At 54.4% G+C, this 25,165-nt stretch overlaps 3 protein-coding genes and 1 long non-coding RNA gene across 5 annotated transcripts in view; 3 read left to right on the top strand and 1 right to left on the bottom strand.

Moving 5' to 3' along the window:
• The first annotated feature begins 108 nt into the window (after positions 1-108).
• On the top strand, positions 109-6,110 carry Slc39a3 (solute carrier family 39 member 3). The gene is made up of 4 exons (NM_001008356.1): positions 109-149; positions 1,939-2,026; positions 3,110-3,441; positions 5,211-6,110. Exons 3-4 carry the CDS (start codon positions 3,232-3,234, stop codon positions 5,952-5,954), a joined length of 954 nt encoding a protein of 317 aa, NP_001008357.1. The 5' UTR covers positions 109-149; positions 1,939-2,026; positions 3,110-3,231; the 3' UTR covers positions 5,955-6,110.
• Positions 6,111-10,223: 4,113 nt separating this feature from the next.
• On the bottom strand, positions 10,224-11,169 carry LOC120093772 (uncharacterized). Its single transcript, XR_005487455.2, has 2 exons — positions 11,012-11,169; positions 10,224-10,665 (listed from the first exon to the last, which is right to left on the bottom strand). It is a non-coding gene; the product is annotated as an uncharacterized LOC120093772 (long non-coding RNA).
• Positions 11,170-11,227: 58 nt separating this feature from the next.
• Positions 11,228-16,092, top strand: Diras1 (DIRAS family GTPase 1). The gene is made up of 2 exons (NM_001108987.1): positions 11,228-11,266; positions 14,235-16,092. Exon 2 carries the CDS (start codon positions 14,290-14,292, stop codon positions 14,884-14,886), a length of 597 nt encoding a protein of 198 aa, NP_001102457.1. The 5' UTR covers positions 11,228-11,266; positions 14,235-14,289; the 3' UTR covers positions 14,887-16,092.
• A 4,623-nt stretch (positions 16,093-20,715) lies between these two features.
• The window catches only part of Gng7 (G protein subunit gamma 7), a 63,777-nt gene continuing 59,327 nt past the window's right edge, over positions 20,716-25,165 (top strand). Inside the window, exon 1 of one of the 2 annotated variants that reach the window (XM_017595070.3) lies at positions 20,716-20,860. The gene's annotated coding sequence lies outside the window, so the exon portion shown is untranslated. The remainder of the gene's footprint in view (positions 20,861-25,165) is intronic. The other variant, XM_039079813.2, reaches the window with a different exon arrangement.

Below are 25,165 nucleotides of genomic sequence, written 5' to 3' on the forward strand. Positions count from 1 at the left end.
CTGACAGTGTCCAATAGACGCCGACGTGGGCGGGGCGTAGGCAGCGGCTCGCAGCCCGGGGGTCTCGGCTGGTCCGCTGCGGCGGGGTCTGGACCGCGGGGCAGTTGGCGGCAGGTGGCACTGGCTGGAGGCCTGAGGGACTGTCAGAGGTACAAGAGGGGTCTGGGCGTGGCCTGGGCGTGGCTGGGCAGGGGCGTGGCGGAGCCAAGGAGCCTGGCGGACAGTGCCTGCCTGTTCACAGAGTCCTTGCTCCAGTGTGAGTCTGCATGAAACACACAGTAGGCGCTCAATAAATGCTTAAGGAAAGATCGAGCTTGTCGCCCCGCCAGCCCTGCCCCGACTGGCGCGATTTTGAGAGCACCCGAGGTATCCCTACCCCATCCGGTCTTCTGGCATCAACTGGACGCCTATTGTATGCACTTTGCCTTGTGTTCACCGAAGCGGAGGGCAGGACTTTAAGGAAATTATTTTTGTTTTCAATTTTTAAAAATTGTATTATGTTCTTTATAATATTTCTTTATTATAATATTTTTTCGAAGCTGTTTACTGTAGTATTTTAATTTTAAAGTTTAACTTAATTTTAGCCTTATTTATTTCATCCTAATGAACTTAATTTTCTTTCGTTATTTTATTTTCATTTTTAAAATTTATTTTTTAAGTTTATTTTATGAGTCTGTATGTGTTTATGCACATGTGTGCAGTGCCCAAAGCGGCCAGGAGAGGGGAATAGATCCCTTTGGGCTGGAATGGAATCCAGGTCTTATGAAAAAACATCCAGTGCTCTCAACTACTGAGCTGTTCCGCTGCTATAATTTTATTTTATTATTTTATTATTTACTTATATTTCTCTTCAAGTCAGGGTTACTCTTTGTAAGCTTGGCTGTCCTGGAACTCACTCTGTAGGCCAGGCTAGCATCAAATGCAGAGATCCATCTGCCTCTGCCTCCCTAGTGCTGGGGTTAAAAGTCTGTGTGTTTATTGGGGAGGGTGGTGTGGTGGGGGTAAGTCAGAGGACAACATGTGGGAATCCATTCTCTCTCTTCCTTAGGTCCTGGTGCTTGGCACCAGCACCTTATGAGCTTGGTTTCATTCTTTTGTCCCATTTTTAATTGAATTTTAATTTTAATTTTTGCTGTATTACTTTATTCTGAGGTAGGATCTTCCTCACTGTCCAGGCTAGTCCCGCCTTACCCTTCTGTATACTAAGATGATAGGAGCATCCCTTCAGACAGGGTGCGCGCACACACGGGAGCCCAGACATTAATGTCAGTGTCTTCCTTGATCATTCCCATAACTTAAAACTTTACATGTATGTGTGTTTTCATGGCTGTGCACTACATATGGGCCTGATGCCTGCAGAGGCCAGAAGGGACATTGGACATTGACATCCAGGAGCTGGAGTCACAGGTAGTCGTGGTCCTTCACATGGGTGCTGGGAACCAAAGTTCCCAGTTCCTCTGGAAAGGCCCCCAGTGTTTTAACCATTGTCAGTTCAGCCTCCACTTACATAGTGCGGCAGGGTCTCCTGCTTGAGCCTAGAGCTGCTGACGGGGCCAGGGGTCCCATGTCTCCACCTCCAAAGTTCCAGGACAACTCAGATATATACAGTTCCTTTTTTTTTTAAGATTTATCTATTTATTTCATGCATGAGTACACTGTAGCTGTCTTCAGACATCAGAAGAGGGCATCGATCCCATTACAGATGGTTGTGAGCCACCATGTGGTTTCTGGGATTTGAACTCAGGACCTTGGGAAGAGCAGTAAGTGCTTTTAACCCCTGAGCCATCTCTCCAGCCCATACAGTTTCTTTTGATGCAGTAGAAGGGGCAGAGCTGGGGCAGGGACAAGATGGTTCTGACTGCTGAGGGTGAGTGGGGATGTGGTCAGCAGCAAGCAGGAAGCAGCTCGGCTCCTAATGACCCATGCTTCTTGATGCAGGAGAATACATAAGAACAACCCTACATTTTGGCCACCACATCCACTGAGCCAGCTGTCGCCTTGCACCTGCTCTGCACCAAGCCTCAAGGTGGGTGCTGGGGATGCAGCTGGGAGCAGGAGTCAGGTGGTCTGCAGGAGGCCTTTCTAGTGACAGAGTATAAGGATACATGTTAGAGGGTCCAGGGGTGTGGGGTGGGGTGGGGATGCTCCAGGCAGAGGGAGTGCTCTGTGCGAAAACCCTGGGGCTGACACCATCTTGGCAATCAAGACTCTGGCAGGCTGGTGTGAGTTGAGTTGAGTTCACATCAGCTGTGTAAGGCCTAACCTTGGGGTAGCAGGTTGAGATTCTCTGTCAGGTCAGCAGTACCCCATGAGTGTTCCGTACTTAACTTGGAAGCCACTCAGCTCAGGTGGTTACCAAGCACCTAGTAGCAGGGAGTCAGATGCTAAATAGAATTCAATTTCCTGTGCCCTGCATGCATGTGTATCTGTGTGCATGTAAGTGTGAATGTATATGCGTGTGGGCATGTATGTGAATTTGCATGTGCATGGATGTATGTGAATATGTAACAGTGTGTGTGTGTGAATGTGTGCATGTGTGAGTGTGTGAATGTGTGTATATGTGTGTGAGTGTATGCATGTGTGTACATGTTTGTGAGTGTGTGCAAGTGTGTGAATTTGCATGTGCATGGATGTATGTGAATATGTATCAGTGTGTGTGTGAATGTGTGCATGTGCGAGTGTGTGAATGTGTGTACATGTGTGTGAGTGTATACATGTGTGTACATGTTTGTGAGTGTGTGCATGTGTGTGAATGTGCATGTGTGTGACCGTGCGTGTACTGAAAGCCAGAGGTCAACATCCAGTGTCTTCCTCAGTTGCTCTTCACCTCAGTTCTGGAGTCAGGGTCTCATGAGCCTGGAGCTCACTGGTTGGTTATGGCTGGCTGTCAGCAGGCCCCAGGCAGCCTCCTGTCTGAGGTTCTCACACTTGTAGCACATGCCTGTCCCTGTCTCCACCACCTCCCCAGCCCTCTGTCCTCACCTTCAGTTACACCTTCAGGACACAAGTGTGTGTCCATGTCCGTGAGTCCTAGAGTAGAATAGCAGGCCGACTGTCACCACCACTACTTAGTGACCACACAGCGGACATGTCTGCCCTGTCCCCACAGCTGCTGAGCAGAGCTATGAGAGCCCAGTCCTGCAACTGGGGCCGGTAGCCCCCACAGGCTTTGGTGTGTGACTCTATCTGTGCTTTGGCCCTGTGGAGACCAGTGCGACCCAGGCGGCCACCATGTCACAGCTCCTGGTGGCTAAGGTCCTCTGCATGGTGGGTGTGTTCTTCTTCATGCTGCTGGGCTCTCTGCTGCCTGTGAAGGTCATCGAGGCCGACTTCGAGAAGGCACACCGCTCCAAGAAGGTCCTCTCCCTCTGTAACACCTTTGGGGGTGGCGTCTTCCTGGCTACATGCTTTAATGCACTGCTGCCTGCAGTGAGGGACAAGGTGAGGCCTCGGTGGGGAGCTGGGGAGGGGGGGCTCGAGTGCTGTGCATGCGAGTGAGTGTGAAGGCCAGAGGTCGGTGTCTTCTGTAGTCCTGTTCACCTCAGTTTTCTGGGGCAGGATCTTCTTGAACTTGGAGTTTGCTGAGGAAGAGGGGGCCAGTGAGCCCCAGGGATTCCTCTGCCCTGCCCTGCCCTGCCCTGCCCTGGCCTGGCCTGGCCTGTGCTTCAGGCTGTATGGCTACCACACCCAGGTTCCCGGTGGGTTCTGGGGCTGCAGCTCAGGTCCTCATGCTCGTGTGGCAAAGCGCATCAGTGCATCCCAAGCTCCAATGCGTTTCAACACAGATGCTCAAGGAAGACGGGGGAGAAAGCAAATTGTTTTGTGACCTTATGTCAGGGCTTCCCTTTCTGAGCCTTATCTACTCACCTGGGCACTGGGCCTTTTCCACAGGTGAGCCTAGTGGGCAGTGCATTTCAGACAGAGCAGTCGCCCACTCCGGAGTACACAAGCCATGTGCAATTACTCCTGTCGGATCCTCTCTGGACCCAGGACACATCCTGGCCTATGGCCCCATCTCATTGTGCAGCTGGAGGTGGCCAGGTTCACATCCTGGCCCCTTGTTATCCAGCCTTGGGACCCGTTTCTCAGTGGCTGTGGTCAGAGCCCCAGCCTGTCACCATGAGTGTGCCTGCATGGGTCAGGAGCAGCTTGGAAGGCAGCAGAACCTCCTTCCCGTCACGGTTGTGACTGAGACTGCAGAGTTAGTGAGGCCTGCCAGCTCTGCAACTATGAAGGGAGTCATATCAGACCTGGGTGAGCCTGGCCTCCCAGCAGCTGCCCTGGCCATTAGGGACTTGGGTACCTCAGTCCTGTAGCCCGAGAAAGCCTCTGTCAAGGCTGCAGTGAGCACAGGAAGACCTGGGGCCGGGGCATCCGTGGCCAGAAGTGAGCAAGATTCCTGTTCCTGGGACCCTTGGTGAGAGCCCAGCCCACCACGGGCTACAGTGCTCACTGTCTGTACTAGTTAGGAGTCCGAGGGGACCAGGTCTTGCTCTGTAGCTTCTTGTCACAGCCTCCTCATGCTGGGACCCTGGGCCTGAGTCCCCCATGCTGTTGTGATGTACCTAGCACCTAGCTTCTCATCTCCTGGGCCTGAACTTGTTCGGTGGCCTCAGGTGCACACGTGACAGCTCCCCCTTGTAGGGCTGGCCTCCAGGCATCCAGTGCTGTCTTTCACAGCTGGAATCATCTCTGGGGACAGCCCGGGCAAGGCCAGCCAGCAGCCTTGTCTGGTGTTTCTCGCTCAGCACTGTTTTCCCTTTTATAAATATTAATGCGTGTGTGGGGTTTGCTCATGCAGACAGCAGAGGGTTTCTGAGTTGGTTTCTGCCTTCCATCAAGTCAGTACCAAGGGGGGTTGGAGGTTTTTTTCCAGGTTATAAACGTGGTTTTTCCAATGCTGGGAATGGAAGCCATGCAAGACAGTTGTGTCACACTCTGGCCCTCTCTGCTTAACCTTGGTATGACTTGGGCAGTGTCTTTTTGTTGTCCAGTTGAGGCAGAGTCTCTCTGTGTGGCCATGGCCTGCTTCTGAGTGCTGGGATCAGAATCATGCATCAGTATGTCCTGTTCTCTGTGCTGTCTGATTGCTTGAGGTGGGGTCTCCTTGGGGCCCGGGTACCCGGGAGCTTGCCATCCAATTGCCTTAGCCTCCTGAGTGTCCTTGCCTGAAAGGGAGGCCTGCAGCTCACCCGGCCTTGTGTCCACAGCTGCAGCAGGTACTGAGCCTGGGCCACATCAGCACTGACTACCCGCTGGCCGAGACCCTCATGATGGTGGGGTTCTTCCTCACTGTGTTCGTGGAGCAGCTGGTGCTGACCTTCCGCCGGGAGCGGCCTCCCTTTATAGACCTGGAGACCTTCAATGCTGGCTCAGACGCCGGCAGCGACTCGGAGTACGAGAGCCCATTTGTGGGTGTGGGCGGCCGTAACCACGGCCTGTACCCCGAGCCCACTGCACACAGCCATGGCACAGGGCTGCGGCTGCGGGAGCTGGGCCGCCCTGGGCCGCTGCGGCTGCTCAGCCTGGTCTTCGCGCTGTCTGCACACTCGGTGTTTGAGGGCCTGGCGCTGGGGCTGCAGGAGGAGGGTGAGCGTGTGGTCAGCCTGTTCGTTGGTGTGGCGGTCCATGAGACGCTGGTGGCTGTGGCCCTGGGCATCAGCATGGCCCGAAGTGCAGTACCCCTGAGGGACGCGGCCAAGTTGGCGGTGACCGTGAGCGCCATGATCCCGGTGGGCATTGGGCTGGGCCTGGGCATCGAGAGTGCCCGCAGCGTGGCCAGCAGCGTGGCATCGGCGCTGCTGCAGGGCTTGGCTGGAGGCACCTTCCTGTTCGTCACCTTCCTGGAGATCCTGGCCAAGGAACTGGAGGAGAGGAGCGAGCAGCTGCTGAAGGTGCTGTTCCTGGTGCTGGGCTACGCAGTTCTGGCCGGCATGGTCTTTCTCAAGTGGTGAGCCCTGAATCCCCAAAGGACACAGAGCGCGTCCCTCACCAGCCATGCTCAAGGGCGGCGGTTCACACACAGGGGCCTCCTGGGCTGTCACCGTCCTCCAGAACCTGGCTCTACAGACATTGCTTTTAAAAACGTCTTAAAGTTCTTTACCAAAGCCTGTGTGGCCATGTTACCTCATATCCCGTCACCCTTCCCGTTTTTGTTGTCGCTTCTGAGCCATCAATTATGGAGCCAGGGGTGGGGACTGCAGATGGGGAGCAACAACCCCAGGGGTCCTGCCATGTTCTCCCTGGAGCCAAGGCCCTGCTCACCCCCATCACCCTGAGTTTTTCTGGTTGCTCCTGTGTGACAGGTGACAGTTTATGAAAGGAACAGTACATGTGGGTCATATGAGCAAGGGGACAGCCCAGATGCTTGCCTGGCCCTCAGGAATGGCCCCTCTTGTTCTCTTGCTCTGTTGTGATCACCAGAGTGGAGGGGCCTCCCCTGCACACAGGGAAAGGCAGGAGCCGGGGAGACTCAGCACCTGGCAACAATGATGGTGCATGTCACCGTGGTAACACCAGCATCTTGGGACAGCCTGAGTGAGGACTCTCCTCTGGGGACAGAAGCCTGCCACAGCTCACCACCTCCCCTAACCTGGGGTCTCTTTACCAGGCTTCACCTCAACACATGGATGCCGGATGTCAGACTCCTCCCTAGTGCCCTGTCACCATGGCCAGGTTACCAAAATGACTTGTCCAGTGTGGCCCTACCCAGCTACATTCAGATGATACAAGGCACAAAGAGACAGGGCCTTGGGGACAGCTGGGGTTTGGGCACTGTCCTCAGACCCCATGTCTTAGTGCTGTAATAAACCTGAGTTCACACTCTACTTGCAGACATCAGGAACTCAGGGCTCCCGGTGAGGGGCCCACTCTGCCAATGGCTGAAGCCTCTCCTAGCAGTTTCTGGGGTTCTTTCCTGAGGAGTCACTGCTGAGCCCCATGACATCAAACCCTGACCATGGAGGAGACTTGCCCACAATGCCACGTAGGCCTACTGTAGTTCTCTTCCACCCCTACTTAACTATGGGGTTGGGGGTGGGGCATCCAAAGAGTTCTCCAGCTTCCCTTGGGGCCACCAAGACCCTGTAGGTATGGGTTCAGGTGACAAAGACTAGTCCAGGGTAAGAAGAGCCAGGTCCCTTGTCTGACCATCCCAACAGGGAGTCTGCACCTTCCCCATGGGTGCATAAAATGGCATAAAATCGGGGCTGGGGATTTAGCTCAGTGGTAGAGCACTTACCTAGGAAGTGCAAGGCCCTGGGTTCGGTCCCCAGCTCCGAAAAAAAAAAAAAAATGGCATAAAATCTCTCCTTCCCAGCACCAGCTGCTCTGCCCCTGGGGACAGCAACTTGCGGACCTGGACCCTCCCCATTAGACCTCAGGGTCTCTGAGAGTCATCCTAAGTGCCAACTCACTGGCCACTGGGGGTGGGGAGGCTCTGTATCTCTTACTGAGTGTCAGTTTAGCTGACAGCCCCTGCCCCCAGCCCCCAGGAGACCCTGGGCCATGCTAGGACAGATGTCATGAATGGATATGGAAGAGGAGGCCCAGGGTGCTGCAGGGCCCAGGCCGCCCCCACACACTGTCTCCTGTGGGGGACACAGCAGGGACCCAGCTAGACAGGAGGAGAGAGAGGGTGGTGCGGGTGGCCCAGCTTCACTGCTGCTCTGTGTTTGTAATAACAGCGTGTCAGCGTCTCCTATGGCTTGTTTGTGTTCCCCTAACAAGTTATTAGTGCAGGCGGGACCAGGCACAGCCAGCTCCTGGCATCCTGCCCTGTAGCTTTGCAGGGAGGGACCTGACTGATCTTTGCCCTGCATCCCACCTGCCCAAGGAAGCTTTTCAAGCCTGGTATTGTCCCACGGGGCTAGGGTATTTTCTGTGGGGCGTACCCCCACCCCACAGGTTGTCTCTGGAGTCCACCTGCTGTGAGCCAGGAGCTCCATGGCTGAGGACAATTGCATGTGTCCCAGATGTCATGCGCAGTCCTCCCCACCTGTAACTCACCCCCCAGTGATGAGAGAAGTGACATCAGAACGCCAATGCATCATTAGTGAGTGCTCCCACAGAAGAAAGAAAAACCCAGGGACACTGCTGGTGAGGGACTCAGTGGGCGAAGGTGCTCGCCACCACGCGTGGCAGACCTTAGTGCAATTCCAGGGACCCGTGTGCTAACAGAGCTGCCTCCTCACTGTTCTGATCTCCACAGGTGCTCAGTGGCACACATGCACACACTTGTGTGTGCTCGTCCCACACCCCCAATGTATGTAATAACAGTTTTTAAACTAGGCATGGCTGTCCACACCTTTAATCCATGCACCCCAGAGGCAGAAGGATTTCTGTGAGTTCCAGGCCAGCCAGGGTTATGAGTGAGCCCTATTGCAAAATAAATAAACAAATGGAGATTTAAACTATTTTGTTTTTTTGTGAATAGATGTCTTTTTTATTTATTTTTTATTTTTTTTAAAGATTTCTTTATTTAATGCATGTGAGTACACTGTCACTCTCTTCAGACACACCAGAAGAGGGCATCAGATCTCATTACAGATGGTTGTGAGCCACCATGTGGTTGCTGGGAATTGAACTCAGGACCTCTGGAAGAGCAGTCAGTGCTCTTAACCACTGAGCCATCTCTCCAGCCCCAGTGAATAGATGTCTTACACCACATGGTCCTTTGTTCTCAAGGAGACCAGAAGACAGCAGCATATCTGGTCTCCATAGAGTCCAGGCTGCTTGCCGAGGGCTGTATGGTGACACAGTGTGTGTGTGTATGTGTGTGTGTGTGTGTGTGTGTGTGTGTGTGTGTGTGTGTGTCTACATGAGCATGTGAGTGAGCACACAGTGCCTATGGAAGACAGAAGAGGGCATCAGATCCTCTTGGACTGGTGTTACAGATAGTTTGGGAGCCACCATGTGGGTACTGCGAATTAAACCCAGGTCCTCTGCAAGAGCAGCTGGTATTGCAACTGCTGAGCTACCCCGACTCCTCACCTTGGTTTTTAAGACACGGTGTCAGTATCATGGAGTGGCAGATTTATCTAGTTCACCAGGTCAGCACACCACAGGAATCCTCCTGTCCCACCTGCTCCCCATGTTCCCACAGCTGGATCAAGCCACCTGTGTGTGCAGGCAGGTACTTTACAGGCAGATCTGCCCTCCCCCAGGTCTTTCCTCACCCACCTCTGCTGCTGGGGACATGGCATGGCTTTTAAAAGAAGTGATGGGGGTAGGATGTGATGGACAGGCTTGAACTTCAAAACGCAGTGCAGGCTGGCTGGTCTCAGCTTCCTAAGTCCCAACTCCAGTGCATCTGCCTGATACAGCTCCGTATGGCAGGGCAGAGTACAGCATCCCCACACAGGAGCTACTGCAGAAGGGAGGCAGCAACTAAGGTTGTCTTCAGTGACTCCTGACGCCCAGAGCCTGACCTGGCATCTATAAATAGCATCCTCGTGTGGACAGGCTCCTTCCAGTGAGTCAGCCTGGGCCAGTGCCCGAAGGAAAGCCAAGGAGCTGGTCAGAGCTGGGCTGAGAGGCCCCCACCCCATCTCTCAGGAGACCCGGGCAGCTGTCACAGACAGAGGAAGCCTGCCTGCTAGTCCCAAGCCCCCCACCCCAATCCTCAGCACCCAAGAAAGGGGGCCACCCTATGGGTTTATTTCCAGCTACTCCAAGGGTGAGGTGAAGCTGTAAGCTGGGGCTTCTGTAAAACAGCTCTGTGCTCTGGCTTCCCACTAGGCTGACTCCATCTTGAGGCAGGGTAGGAGGATGGAGCCACCTTCTGAGACACTCCCAGGGCCAGGGTAAGAAGGAGGTAAATTCTTCAGGTGGCAGCTTGAGGCAGCCTAGGATGAGTGGGCATGAACAGCCAAGAAAGAGCCAGGCCAACCGTGGAGATCCTTAAGTACAAGCCAGGAAGATGTGCTGTGACCCAGGGAGAAGTGCCATGTTGGAAGTGAGCAGGGAAGGAGCCGGTGAGCCTGGGTGTCTATAGAGGGAGACCCTACCACAAACAACAACAACAGCAAAAACACTGTAAAATTAGGTAGGGTTCAGATAGCTGGCTCAGTAGTCAACAACTGTTCCAGAGGACCCAAGTTCAATTCCCAGCACCTGCATGGTGGCTAACAACTGTTTATAACTCCAGCTCCAGGGGACCCAATGCCCCTCTTCTGGTATCGGAGGGCATCTGGCATGCAGACAAAGCATTCATACACAGAAAATCCAAATAAATAAATCTAATAATTAAAATGAAATTTAAATAACATTTTCTTTATCAGTTTCTCTGTGTGGAAATCAGAGGACAAGTTGTTGGAGCTGTCCCGCTGTCTTCTAAGTGGGTCTCAGGGATCCGCCCTAGGCTGTCAGGCTGGGCAGAATCTTTAAAGATACAAAGTAAACTTTTGTCAGGTGTTCCTTCCAGTGTGCGGGTGGATCCAGGGCCTCAGCTGGGCAAGGGCACACGCCTAGACCACACACCAGAACAGCGGGCTTTTATCTTTTCTTCCGTTCTTCCTTCTGTTTGTTTGTTTGAGGCAAGGTCTCATATTTTCCAGAAAATATGTAGGGGAGGCTGACCTCGAACTCCTGGTCCTCCTGCCTCTGCCTCCAATGTTTGGATGGCAGGCCAACCCCTTCAGACTGGGCCTCTGCAGCGGATCCAAGCTACAACCCCAATAATGGAGTTCTTTTGTTATTTTGTCTTTTATTTCTCTCTCCCTCCCTTTCTCCCAGAACCCTTCCTTCTATCTCCCACAGAGGTCTCTGCACTGTATCCCAGAATGGCTTTAAACTCACAGCCATTCCCCTGCCTCCGGCTCCCTGGTGTGGCTGACACTTTATGAAGGTCTATGTTCCCAACTCACACCCTCCCCACCACCTCCTCTGCCCCTCGCTAATCTGACCTGTGTCACACTTCCCCCCAATTCCCAGTTCTCTTTTTTCTCAGTGCGATCCCCAACTATCGGTCACTGTGTCTCCAGGACCTCACATGACGGGTCCTGTCACCCACCCGCGTTCCCTGCGGTGCAGGTGGCCACGTGGTGCGCGTGGGTGTGGGTGTCCCGATGCCCAGAGCTCTGCATGCCGCGGGTTGCTGATGGACACCCAGGGCGGGCTTGGCCGTGACCTGGGGCTGCAGCTGCCTGGGCCCGGGTCCGGCGGGCGGGGCGGGCGGGGCGGGCGGGGCGGAGCGCAGCTGGGGCGGGGACATCGGGACTGCGGCGGCGCGGACAGCAGCGCAGCGGCGGGGACCACAGCGGCCCAGGTAGGCGGCGGGGCAGCCGCGGCCATAAAGGGTGGGGAGGGGTCCCCAAGCCACCATGATCCCTTTGTTCCGGCCCCACCCTCCCGGGCCACCATGCCAGGCTTTGCTTGTCCCCGGGAGTCCAGCGGTCACCATGGACAGCTCCCGGTCGCCCCACCCCTGCCTGGCCACGCAGAGCATCACTCGGGACCTTCTGGGCTCTGGTTGCCTCATACATGCCCTCTGCGAACTGCCTGCTAAGGCCCGGGTCCCTCACTGCCACCCATAGAGCCCTGCACCCTCGTGACCAAGCCCCTCTCTCAGGACTCCTTCTTTCCTCTGAGACCACTCCTGACTCCTGGGGAGCCCCACCATTCCCTTGAGTCCTTAAAGCTGCCCGTTCTTCATCATAGCCCCAGTCTGCAGCCCCTAGATCAGCCACCCACACTAGTCAGTGCCCCTGCCCCCAGACTCCCCCTGGCCAAGGCCATCCTGGCTCTTTGCACCTGAGGTGGCTTCATGGTCCCAGGGCCCTGCCCTGTGCTGCTCTGTGGATTGAGAGGCTTTGGCCAGGCTGGCCCGGGGCTGGGGTGACTCAGACGGGGTGGCCAAGCACCTCTGAGCCCCCTGGACACAGCAGCTGAGCAGGGCCCAGTTTTAAGTCCCTCTGAGTCATGCCACCTCTTAGATATGACCTTGAGCAAAGCTCTTCTCACTGCAAGTTCAGGGCCCTCTCCCTGATCCCCAGAGGAAGGAGACCTGGATTGCACAGGACTCTCTTAGTCAGGGGCCCAAACCTCAGCACCCATCTAAGTGGGCACTGCAACTCCCGTGCCCACCACCAAGATGGGGTCACGTTGAGGGGCACACATCCCACCTCCATGTGCCGCCTTAGATCCCCCCAGGGCAGTGGGGTGCTGTCTCTGGGTATCCCCTCCCATTACCCTCCAAGAGAAACGCTAAGAGTGCTGGGCTGGACAGTAGCACCATGCCAGCACCCCCAGCTCTTCCCCAGGCCAAGAAGTCCCCTGTGTAGAATCCAGGGACACTTTGGGTAAGTGTCCAGCTTGAGAGTTTTGGGTGTCACTAGCATTGGCTCCAGTTGTTGCATTTTCCTTTTATTTAGGCACATTCGATAATTCCGAATATACCTTCAGACCCCATGGAGGGCGCTCCTCCTCACCCCAGAACCACAGGTTGCTATAGCTTTGGGGCTCATTGCAGGCTGAGCTGGAGGCACTCACCCCTAACCATATTTCTGGTCCCCTCTCCCAGGCTAGGCCTGGGTGCCTGTCATCCCATAGAAGACAAAATTGAACCCCACAGACACAGCTGCTCCTTCAGTGACTCCAGGGGAGTCCTCTGAACCTTCTCTGTATGTGTCTGAGGGGGAAAGAGGTGGGGAAAGGACTCTGTCTGAGGGACGACAGTAGTAGGGACAGGCCTCCTTAATCTCCCCTCCACACACGTCTTCCCCACCTCTGCTACTTTAGGAATCCTCATGCTGTGTGACCCTCTGAGACCCATGAACCTCTCTGAGCAAAAACAGGAGAGAAACCCAAGGAATCCCTGCCAGGAATTCTGTTGAGCACACAGCGGCCTGAGAAGGAAGCCAAGGCACGGGCAAAGGGACAGGGAGGCCTCACTCATCTTCAAGGCTGAGCTGAGAGTCCCCTTGTCCCAGGAACTGCTTCTAGAGACTCAGGATTTACACATTCAATTCCTGGATGTCCCCAGTGTCAGTGTCGGAGTCTTTTAGGAGGCTATTTCATGTGGCAGGCTCCCAGAGCCAGGCTGGAGGCCAGTCTTCAGGACATGAAGGGCTGAGGCTGAGGCCCTGGGCCGCACTTTGGGCGTGTTTGTTGTGACGGTTGTCACAGGTCTGATACCTGCTTACTGTCTTGTTTTTCCCTTTGCTTTTTTTTTTTTTGTTTTTGTTTGTTTGTTTGTTTTTTGGAGACATGGTCTCGATATTCAGCCCAGTTTGCCCAGGCTGGCTTCAAACTCACAGAGACACTCCTGCCGCTTCCTCTGCACTGCACCAAAGGTGTGGGCCACCTCAATGACCGGAGGATGTGTTAGTCAGAGTCTCGCTCTGTAACCCAGAGTAGCCCACAATTCACTATGCCCTTGCCTCAGCCTCCCCAGTTCCGGGACTATGGCTGTGTACTGCCACGTCTGATTTTTCACAATGGGGTTCCTTTTTTTTTTTTTTTTTTGTTAAGATTTAGTTATTATATATAAGTACACTGTGGCTGTCTTTCTTCAGACACTCCAGAAGAGGGCACCAGATCTCATTACAGATGGTTGTGAGCCGCCATGTGGTTGCTGGGATTTGAACTCCAGACTCTGGAAGAGCAGCCAGTGCTCTTAACCACTGAGCCACCTCTCCAGCTCATTGCATTCTTTTCTATTTATTTTCTACATGTGTGTAGCACCTTCGGAGGCCAGAAGAAGGCATAAGATCCCCTGGTGGTTGTGAGCGGGTGCTGGGAACAGAATCAGGTCCTTTGTGAGAGCAGCCCATGCTGTCACCGGGGAGCCGGCTCTCCAACACCCATCTTGGTTTTTTGTTCTGTTTTGTTTTGAGACGGGGTGAGGATGGGGCAGGAAGATGGTGAAGCTCCGAGTGAGGCACTTATACCGGTGCAGACCTGGGGGCTCCGTGGAAGTCAGGCCTGAGGTGGGACCCATTGCTGACGTGGGCATCTTTGCATCCTGGCCTCATCAGCTGCACCATCTTCAGCAGTTCCCTCTGCCGCCCGGCTCAGAGAGCTCCGGGCTTTACAGATCTAGATCTCGGAGAGAAAGAAGCTGAGAGGTTGACAGGGAGCCCTCCTGAAGTTGCAGTCAGCCAGAGTGGCTGTGAGGGCCACTTGGGAGACACTTGGCTGAGGAAAGACCAGCACCGCCGGGACCCGGCCACTGGGTCAGGGGGCTATCCTGGGCTCATGTGGTCTGACATATTTTACTGTCCCTTCTCCAACAGGGTCGGTCTGGGGTTCTAGCAGCCGGCCCTGTCCTCCCAGCCGGCTTCAGAGAAGATGCCAGAACAGAGCAATGACTACCGTGTGGTCGTATTTGGCGCAGGCGGCGTGGGCAAGAGCTCCCTGGTGCTCCGCTTTGTGAAGGGGACGTTTCGTGACACTTACATCCCCACCATAGAGGACACGTACCGGCAGGTGATCAGCTGTGACAAGAGCGTGTGCACACTGCAGATCACGGACACCACCGGCAGCCACCAGTTCCCGGCCATGCAGCGGCTGTCCATCTCCAAGGGCCACGCCTTCATCCTGGTGTTCTCGGTGACCAGCAAGCAGTCGCTGGACGAGCTGAGCCCCATCTACAAGCTGATCGTGCAGATCAAGGGCAGCGTGGAGGACATCCCCATCATGCTGGTGGGGAACAAGTGTGACGAGACGCAGCGGGAGGTGCACACCCGCGAGGCGCAGGCCGTGGCACAGGAGTGGAAGTGCGCCTTCATGGAGACCTCGGCCAAGATGAACTACAACGTGAAGGAGCTGTTCCAGGAGCTGCTGACGCTCGAGACGCGCCGCAGCGTCAGCCTCAGCGTGGACGGCAAACGCTCCAACAAGCAGAAGAGGGCCGACCGCATCAAGGGCAAGTGCGCGCTCATGTGAGCCGGCCAGAGCCGGCTTGGGCCTCCCGGGCTCCTGCTCCCCTCCCTCCTCCCTTCCCTCCCCTCTTCTCTTAGTACTCCTCTCCTCCCTCCCCCTCCTCTCTCTTCTCTGTCCCTCCCTTCTTTGCTCCTGCTCCTCCTTCCTTAGTTCGTTTTGCCCATCCCTCCTCCCCCTCCCGCCATCTCTCCTCCCTCTTCCCATCCCCACCAGCCTACAGTAGGGTCAGGCTCCATCCCCGCCCTTCACACCTCCATGGCTTCATCCTTTGCCGACCTCTCCCTCTGTGTCTCTCTCTGCTCCCCCCCCACCCCCGTTCTATCTGTACCCCACAACCACACACTGGGGGGTTTGATCCCTGCAGATTTGAAAACAGGGACCCGGCTAAGGAACTGCTTGTCCCAGTCAGGACCAGAGAGGCCATATTGCCTCTCCATCTCTGGCCCTTTCCCCCCCCTCCCCCGGTGTTCCCAGCCATGTCCACATTCTATCACTGTGACCTCCGGGGAGTTCCCGTTGACCTCATCTTCCCTCACTAATATCTTATTTCTCTCACCCGATCCTGTCCTTTCCCCATGACCTCTGACCTGTGTCCTTCCCTGGGTCCAGAACACCCCTGTCCTCTCCTGTCTGCACACCAGGGTGGATGGGCCCTCGGGCGGGGCCTCAGGCCCCAGGCAATAAACACAGGGCCTGCAGCAATGCCCGCCCAGAGCACCGCCTCTGGAATGGCGGACACCCACAGCACAAGCCCAGGACTGCCCTTCAGGAGAGGTGCATGGGGACCCTGAGCCTGGAGTGTGGAGCGGCTGCCTGGACACTGCCTTCTGCTGAGACAGAGACCTTGGCACAGTGGTGCCTCCATGGCCACCCCGACTGGGGGTTTGGGGCGTTGGTGATGGGGTGCCCAGGTGAGGGACTATCAGCCCCTCTGTGGGAGGTGATGGAACAGGGGCTGCTGCCCCAAGGCTCTGACAGAACCTGAGCCCCTCTGCTGGTCACGTGTACTCCAGAGCCTGTTCCCCACGTCCGCCCTGAGTTACGGAGCCCCCGTGGTATCTGCGAGACTGTCTGGGACCCCGAGCGGCTCCTGGGCCTGTGTCCCACCCACATGAGGGTGACTTAGAAGTGTGTGTTTCTGTGACCGTGTGTGTGGATGGGTGTGTGTCTGTCTGGGGATGGGGTGTTCTTGCACCACTTGGTGTTCTTAGTGAGACCACAGTGTATGTGGCTGTGGAGGGCACCTAGACATTGTGGTATGTCTGTGTGGCTCTGTGTTTTCAGGGGTGGGTGACACAGGCCTGTCCGACGGTCAACGGGTCCTGTTCCAGGCTGTGGTGAGCTGGCTCCTGGCTCAGAAGTGACAAGGACGTAGTACAGAGGCCTCAGTGCGAGGTCATCACTTCACAGCGGCTGCAGACCAGTCAGTGGCCTGGGCAGGCGAGCTGAGTCCTGATGTGTGTGTGTGACAGAGAGAAAGAGAGAGAGAGAGAGAGAGAGAGAGAGAGAGAGAGACAGAGAGAGACAGAGAGACAGAGAGAGACAGAGAGAGACAGAGAGACAGAGAGACAGAGAGAGACACACAGAGACAGAGAGACAGAGAGAGACACACAGAGACAGAGAGACAGAGAGAGAGAGAGACAGAGAGAGAGAGAGAGATGGACTCAAAGAGACAGAGACAGAGAGGCAGAAAGAAGGCCGAAGCCAGATGACCAAGTGGGCCAGACCTCACTGTGCTCCTTTCTCTGTGTCAGGCACAGGGAGGTCACAGCCTGAAGCCTGAGCCTGAGCTTAGCTGAGCCCTGACCCCCAGCCAGTCCAGGGCCCCCATAGCTGCCACCTGCTCCCAAGCCTCGGGAGTGGCTCCTGGCTGGACAGGGGGTCACAGCCCTTTCTCAGGGACACACCCTGATAGCACAATCTCTGGGCCACCCCAGGCCTCTCCTGGCCAGCCTTGCCCATCCTGGGGAGAATCGGGCTGGGTGGCAGGGGAGGCTGGAGCCCACCCTGGCTGCTGGCCAACCTGCCCAGGCATCTCTGGTGCTGGGGACCCCGCCAGGCGCTTGCTGTGACCCACCCCTGCCCCCCGCATGTGGGAGCCCCGTCCCATGTGGGGTCTGTGTACGTTCTCTTGTAGACCTTGTCTTCCTGCAATAAACATGTGGATCCTGCCTCCCCTGTGCCTCGTGGCTTCTGTGGGGTTGTGAGTTGCCCGCTGCAGGTGAGGGCTGGAAATGGAGGATGGGCATGGGGGGGGGGGAATGGGGTGGGATGCAGCGGATGTCACAGCCAAGGTCAGGAATAAGCTTCCTGGGCCATGAAAACAGTGTCTGGTCCTCCTCTGGGCCTTGCAAGGCTGCCTGGATTCTGTCTCAGTAGCTCAGCTTTTCACTTGATATCTCTCCATGTCTTCTGCCCAGTCCTTCCCTTCCCCAAGCTCCCCTCTGCCATTTGAAGGACAGATTGGGTAAGCATTTGCCCATTCACTGTGTGTAATGGCACCACTGTATACCTGGCTCTGACCTGGATACCAGGCACAGCCACAGCATGCACAGGCAGGGCGCCTGCCTTTCAGCCCCTCACCTTCAGTCACCACATACAACTGAGCATGGCTGCCCGCCCCTGCCTCTAATCCCAGCACTGGAGGCCAAATAGGGAGGCACATTGCCAGGAATCCAACAGAAACAACAAGGGCTGGAGGGGTGGCTCAGTGATTAAAAATGCTTGCAGCTCTTGTAAAGAACCAAAGTTCACTTCCTAGCTCCCTGTAACAAGCCAGGATTCCTTGTAACCCTAGCCAAGAAAGCTGAGGAAAAAGCATCACTCCACTTTTAGCCTAGGATAGAAAACATGAGATCCAGGTTCAGGGAGAGACCCTGACTGGAAGATATAGGCATAGAGTCAAAGAGGAGGACACCAACACCCTCCACTGGCCTCTGCCATGGGCATATCCACCAGTGCCTACGCAGACACAAACAAACAACAACAACAAAAACCCCAAAATATAAGCCTCACAGAACCATAGAAATAAAGACCAGAATGAGAGAAAACAAAACAAAGGAAAAAAAAAAAACCATACATACCAAGGGCTGGGGGTGTGGTCGTGGGTAGAGTCCCGCTTAAAATCTCCCATTGAGGGGTTGGGGATTTGGCTCAGTGGTAGAGCGCTTGCCTAGCAACCGCAAGGCCCTGGGTTCAGTCCCCAGCTCCGAAAAAAAGAAAAAAAAATCTCCCATTGAGGGGCTGGGACGTGCTCAGGGTGGGGCCCCAGCCTAAAATCCCCAGTGAGGGGCTGGGGGCGTGTTCAGGGGTAGAGCCTCAGTCGAGAATCCTCCAGTGGGAGGCCGGAAAAGCAATGGTGTGTTTATCTTTCATATAATAATATGAAGTTTGGCCGTGCTCTCCTGCTGTGGATGAAGCCCTGGATGCCATTTCCAGTTCTGTATAATCTGCGTATGGTGTCTCGTGTACACACACACACATACACACACACACACACACACACACACACACACACACACACACACAAACACACACACACACACACGGTGCGCGCACAGACACGTGCATGTACGCACAACATCCGTACACATAAAGTGAATAACTGGACTAGTCTGGGGCAGCCTAACGAGCTCAGGACAGAGAGGAAGGGGGTGTGTCCATGGCGGGCAGCTCCAGCGCTCCCCCTGATGGCCATTGGGCGCAGTGCGGCCTTCTGGATCGACTTAGAGTCAATCGCATGTCGTAAAAGCATAATTTTTGTGGATCTTATTTTGAATTACATTTGGGAAATTTTTGTATGCGTGTGCCCGCGCGCTCATGTACACACGCTCCAGTATGTGTGTGCTGATGAGAGGACGTAATGACGTAGTGGTTTGGTCTTCCCGGAGATGGAACTCGGGCTCTCAGACTTGGCGGCAGATACTTTTCCTATTGCAGTACCTCGCCTGCCCCTCTTAATGTTTGTATTTATTTATTTACTTATGTAAATTTTATGTGCACTAGTGTTTTGCTTGTGTGCGTGTCTCTGTGAAGGTGTCAGATCCCCTGGAACTGGAGACAGTTGTGAGGCACCATGTGGGTGCTGAGAATTGAACTCAGGACCTCTGGAAGATCAGCTAGTGCTCTTAACCATTGAGCGAACTGTCCAGCATTAGTTTTTGAAACAGGGTCTCATGTAGCTTACAGGGGATTCAAACTCACCATGTAGCCCAACCTGACCTCAAACTTAGAGCAATCCTTCTGCCTCATTCTCTCAAGTGCTGGAACATAGCCCAAGTCTGCATCTGAGTTATTTAAAGGATATGGAGTTCCAACATTACCAGGCGGACTACAAACCATGACTCCGGTTTCTACAGTAGTAGGGTCCAGACACAGCCTGGATGTAATGTGCCAGTCTGGAAAGGAAGAGAGCTGTAGGAAGGTACTGGGCTTTCTCTATACAACACGAAATGTAGTGTTTGTGCATGTATGTGTGTGTGTGTGTGTGTGCATGTGTGCATGTGCATGCGTGTGTCTGTCTGTGCATGTGTTCGTGGATGTGTGTGGTGGGGGCACTCATGTGTGTGTGCATGTGCGTGTATGTATGTGTGTACATGTATGTGTGTGCATGTATGCATGTGCATGTGTGTGTGTGTGTGTGACATGAGCCCAGGGAGCCAAGCCAGCAGACTGCCTGTCATAGAATGTCTCTCCAGACCAGAATCTTGAGGTCACCCACTGAGGGGCTGCCCTGGTCTTTCCCTGGGACAACTGCTATCTGCAGGAATGTTCCAGATGTCTCTGAGGTCACCAAGAGAACTTGTGGAGAATGCAGACCCATGGACTAGGGCTCCCAGCATGATTCCCTGGTGCCCCTGCACCCACTGGAGGTTCAAAGTCATCCTAAGCTACACAGTGAATTCAAAGCCAGCCTGGGTATACTGTGACCCTGTCTGACAATAAAAGACAAAAAAAGATGGCTGAAGGTATAACCCAAGCCCAGTACTGCAAGACCCAAAAAACCCAAGTAACAGAGAGAATAGAAAAAACTGGAGATAAACATCGGAATGCAGAAAAAAAATAAATAAACAAGCAAATGAAAAATTAATAGTTCCTTTCTATCCTGGGTCCCTACTTGGGGAAAACCACAAGTGAGCTTCCCGGTCGGTCCTGGCTTTCCTGGGTTTTCTTTCCTTTTTTCTTTTTTTTTTTTTTTCGGAGCTGGGGACCGAACCCAGGGCCTTGCACTTGCTAGGCAAGCGCTCTACCTCTGAGCTAAATCCCCAACCCCAAAGGAATCAATACAGACACGCTTGAGTTAGCATGTTTTTTTTGGTTCTTTTTTTCGGAGCTGGGGACCGAACCCAGGGTCTTGCGCTACCTAGGCAAGCGCTCTACCACTGAGCTAAATCCCCAACCCCATCTCCTGGGTTTTCTAACTGGCCCCTGCTGTCTTGTTAGATGTGGGCTGAGATGGGGAGTTTAGTTGGTGTTTTCTTATTGCTAAAATGATGCACGGAGGATGAATATGGGATATAAATGTATGCAAATGTCATAATGAAACCCATTATGCTGTACAATGAATACACGCCAATAAAATAAACTGAAAAGCCAAAACAGAACGCCTGACATAACACAGGCCTAAGATTAGGCAGTCTCCTCAGAGAGGCCCCTCCCACTGCGCCATTGCTTGCCAGTCTTTAGAAACATAACCCCGCCCTCCAGCTTGTGAATGGCCCGTGAAGGTGCCATTGCTGGTTTTGCCCTGCCCACTCGTGCCCAAAGCCCCGCCCTGCTCCCCCGCAAAGCTAAGCCTACCAGACTTTCGGCCCAAGGCTCCTCCTCTGGACCAACCTCCGCCATCTTGGCTTCTGATTGGTCCGAATGCTACAGAGGCTCCGCCCTCATCACGGGGAACCCCGCCCCATGGAAGAGCCCTCTTTAGGCCCCGCGGTGCGTTTGGCAGCGCGGCTACTGAGACACTGGCGGGAGGCAGGTGAGCTCGGGCGTGCTGAAGAGAGTCCGGGTCTGTAGGAGAGGAGTGGGCTGCCTCAGAGAGGGCGGGGGCAGTCTAGAGAAGTGGGGCGAAGTCAGACAAGAGTGGGGTGCAGTCAGAGAGAGTTGGGTCGCAGAGAGGAGTGGGGTGCAATCAGGGAGGAATGGGTTACAGTCAGTTATGGAGGAGTGGGGTGCAGTCAGCTAGAGAGGAGTGGGGTACAGACAGACAAGAGTTGGGTGCAGTCAGATAGGTATGGGGTGAGGTGACAGAAGTGGGGTGCAGTCAAGGGAGTGGGGTGCAGTCAGGAGAAGTGGGGTACAATTAGCGAGAAATGAGGTGTAGAGAGGAGTGGGGTGCGGTAGGGGAGGCATGAGGTGCAGTCAGAGAGGAGTGGAGTGAAGTCAGGGGGGAGTGGGGTACAGTCGAGTGGGATGCAGTGAGAGAGGAGTGGGGTACAGTCCAGGAGGGGTGGGGTGCAGTCCGGGAGGAGTGTGGCACTACTTGTCTGCTGTCTGTTTGCACATGGTACGAACACCTTGGAAACAAGAACATGGAGCAGGGGAGGTACCTGTGTGTCCCTCTCAGGGACTCAGGGTACATAGGTTTAAATCTTGGGGTGCACAATCTCATAGCTGACTGGTTGTTTCAGAATCTTCCTGTGGGAGTGTTAGGGGCAATAGTGTTAAGGTGTGTGGGTGGCTCTCCACTGTGGGGTTTGGGGTAAGGATGGGGGATGAGGTGGGAGAGAGGTTGACAGGGCTGGGGGATCTCTTGTTATACTGAAACTGTGACCAAGTGTCAGGGAACCAGGCACCAAGCTCACCGGTTTGCAGCTGCAGACAGGTCTAGTGCTCTCAGTGGCTTTGGGACTCTGCTTCTGTCTGTCACCTGCTGTTCTTCAGTTCCCCCAACCCACCCCACCCCAGTGAGGGAAATGGCAGCTAGCCCTAGGTAGGTTCCCTGCAGTACTGGCCAGAGAAGGTGTGTGTTAAGCCCATCCTAGTGCAAGCTGTCATAGAAAGACTACAGGGAATCCCCCTCGACCCCCACCATACCGTCTTGGGGTGCCCTTCACCCTGGTGGCGGCAGGCATGGTCTCCCAGTCCTTAAGAAACTGAGTCCGAGAAATGGAAAGTTTGAGGCTAGCTTAGGCTACATTGTGAGTTCCAGGATAGCCACAAATGCATAGTGAGATGCTGTCTCAAAATCGCCACAGTCAGCCTGCAGTTTAGTGTAAGATTGTCTCTGAGCTTGGGTGACTCCGTTGTGCAGGGAACACTGGGTAACATCCAGGGACATGTGTAGCTGCTTTAAATCCGGGAGGTCCTGGTGCGCAGGGTATAGCCTAAGACTGCACAGCACCTCGAGGGGCCCAGAGCGTCCCACAGAGAATGAACAGGCCCAGAGCCCGTAGCCCAGAGACAAGGAAATCTGTGATCTATGCAGCCAGGTTGGCAGGGTGTGGACTGGGACAGAGCCCAGGGGTGGAGAGCACCTGCCTAGAATCCCCCAGGGAGGCACTGGGGCTGAAAGCCATGTTCATCCTCCTTCTTCAGGCTCGCCACTGCTGGGATTACAAGGCATTTGTTATGACACCTAGTTCTTCCAGGTGGCCTGTCCAGTTTTGTTTTTGAAACAAGCTCTCCTTGTAGCCTAGGCTACCTCTCTCTCCTGTTCCTGTCTCTCTCTTGAGTGACAGGGTAGGTAGGGGTCACCACACTTGGCCCTGTGTAGATTGCCCACACTCCGATTTCTTTCATTTTGCTTGCCTGCCTGCCTGCCTGCCTGCCTTCCTTCCTTCCTTCCTTCCTTCCTTCCTTCCTTCCTTCCTTCCTTCTCTCCTTCCTTCCTTCCTTCCTTCTCTCCTTCCTTCCTTCCTTCCTTCTTTCCTTCCTTCCTTCCTTCCTTCTTTCCTTCCTTCCTTCCTTCCTTTTTTGAGACAGGGTCTCACTGTGTAGCCCAGACTGGCCTGGAACTCAATGAGATCCCCCTGCCTCTGCTTCCTGAGTGTTGGACTTTAATGGAGTGGTCATCACACCCAGTTCTGTGTGACTTTGAAATTGTGAGTGATTGAGCGAAGTCTGCCCACACCCACAGCTTCTTTCGTGAAGGATCCTTGGGGTCCCCTGGTGAGTCCGTTGTGCCCAGTGGGGTGCCCATCTTTGTCCACACGGCACAGAACTGTCGTTTGCTCTGGCACACCAAGTAGTAACAGGAAAGAAAGCTGCCCCCGCAAGACGTTGTCACAGGTTTTTTCTTTGTGTCTAGAAATAGCGACTGGAATGATGCTCACTGGGTTGGGGACACGTCTCAGCATGCACCAGGCCCCCGGTGTTGTCCCCAGTACCTCATAAATATAACATAATCCCAGAAGCAGGTGGATTTCTGTGACTTTGAGGCCAGCTTGGACTACTTTTTTTTTTTTTGGTTCTTTTTTTCGGAGCTGGGGACCGAACCCAGGGCCTTGCGCTTCCAAGGTAAGCGCTCTACCACTGAGCTAAATCCCCAGCCCCCAGCTTGGACTACTTAGTGGGTTCCAGGCCATCCTGGGCTACACAGTGAGACCTTAGAACTTTCTAGAAAGAATGGCTGCCACAGCCACTAGCCACTGCAGCATCCGTTGTGGTTGACGTGGGCTGAAAGTCCAGACCCTTTTGTTTTCTCTCTGGCTGCTGTGACTATATGACAGGGGCTTGGCAAGTCACCCCTTGCTGGCTTCTCTTCTGTGGAAGATTGTCCCACGCCTGAGTCCTTTATTGTCTCACCTTGGCAATTCCAGGTGCTTGTGGCAATGAGGCCTGGATGGAGGACTCATTTCTGTTGCCTCCTTCCCGCTCCCACACTGGGAGGTAAAAGCCACCATTTGTGACTGAGTAGGAGACACCTCAATCTGCTCCCTCGGGTCTCCCCCTCCCTGTGGTCTGGCCACTTTCTCCCTGGATCCTGGGAGGACCGGTCCTGTCTTAGTCTCCTCTGGTGGCTGGGGATGGGACATCGGAGAGCCTTTTAAAACACCTGCCAACTTCTTCCTGAGGACTCTGGAAAGTAGATAATCTGATCGCTTTTCCTGTTTTAAATTCGTGTCTGATTTGCATATTTTAAAATTCAACATTTTAAGCACAATAATTCAGGGTTTTCCTGGGCTCGTCTCCAGGTGCAGCCATGATCTGTACATGACAGGCTAATACCACGTTCTCACCCCAGGAAGATGTCTTCTACCGGCAACCCTGTGCCGCCCCAGCCCAGCACCCACAGACACGGTTCCAGGCTCCGCTTTCTCCTGGTTTGGACATTCCCATCATGGAGTCGCAGGCTGTGCGGCCTTCTGCCCTGGTCTCTACCTCACTGAGTTCCATGTCCTTGCGTTCCTCAGAGCCGAGCTCCAGCTCACTGTGGTGCTCTGCTGTGTGGACCAACCATGCTGTATTTCCACCATACATTCGTAGACACCTGGACTGCTACTGACTTGTTCTGAAGTGAGCTTGTCCTGGTCATAATAACTTACTATACTGGTCTGAGGCCTTTCTCTCTTTTCTTTCTGAGGTGAAGGTGTGAATTTATCCATTTCCCTGTGCTGGTCCTTTTCATCCCAAAGCCCCGGAGCTCAGAGCCACAGCCTCTTGCTGGGTTTAGTCGATGGTGGCTAATACGCAGATCGGAGATCAGCTTCCTAGTCTCACTAGGACCTCGGCGGTCGGTCCGCCTGAGGACCCTGACCCTACTGCCTCCTCCATACCCCACCCCCAGCCAAGTGGAGCTTCCTGCTCCTGCTGCCCTCTGCTCTGAGAACGTTCTTTCCTTCCCAGTCCAACAAAGGCGCCTTGTCAGCCTGTTCTGTTCTCAGTACCCATGCCAAGTCCCAGATCATGTGATTGGACGAGTGAGCGCGCGCGCACGTGTGTGTGTGTGTGTGTGTGTGTGTGGTGTTGTGGTGTGCGTGTGTATGTGTGTGTGGTGTATGTGTGTGCTGTGTGTGTGTGTTGCCCATGTGTGTTGTGTGTGTGGTGTGCATGTATGTGTGGTGTGATGTGGTGTGTGGTGTGCATGTGTGTGTGGTGTGCATGTGTGTGTGTGTGTGTGTGTGTGTGTGCAAGTGTGCCTAAGGGTCACACTAGGAATGGGGCATTGACTTGCCTGTCATCCCAACACTTGGGTCTCTGAGGCAGGGGGATTGTGAGTTCCAGCTTGAGCTACAATGATGAGATCCTGTCTAAAACCCAAAATAGGGCTGAGGGAGGCTCTGTCTTGCTTACTGCACAGCATGAGCACGCAAGTTCAAATCTCAGGGACCCTCATATAAGC

This window comes from Rattus norvegicus, chromosome 7 (assembly GCF_036323735.1).
Source record: "Rattus norvegicus strain BN/NHsdMcwi chromosome 7, GRCr8, whole genome shotgun sequence".
Lineage (NCBI taxonomy): Eukaryota > Metazoa > Chordata > Mammalia > Rodentia > Muridae > Rattus > Rattus norvegicus.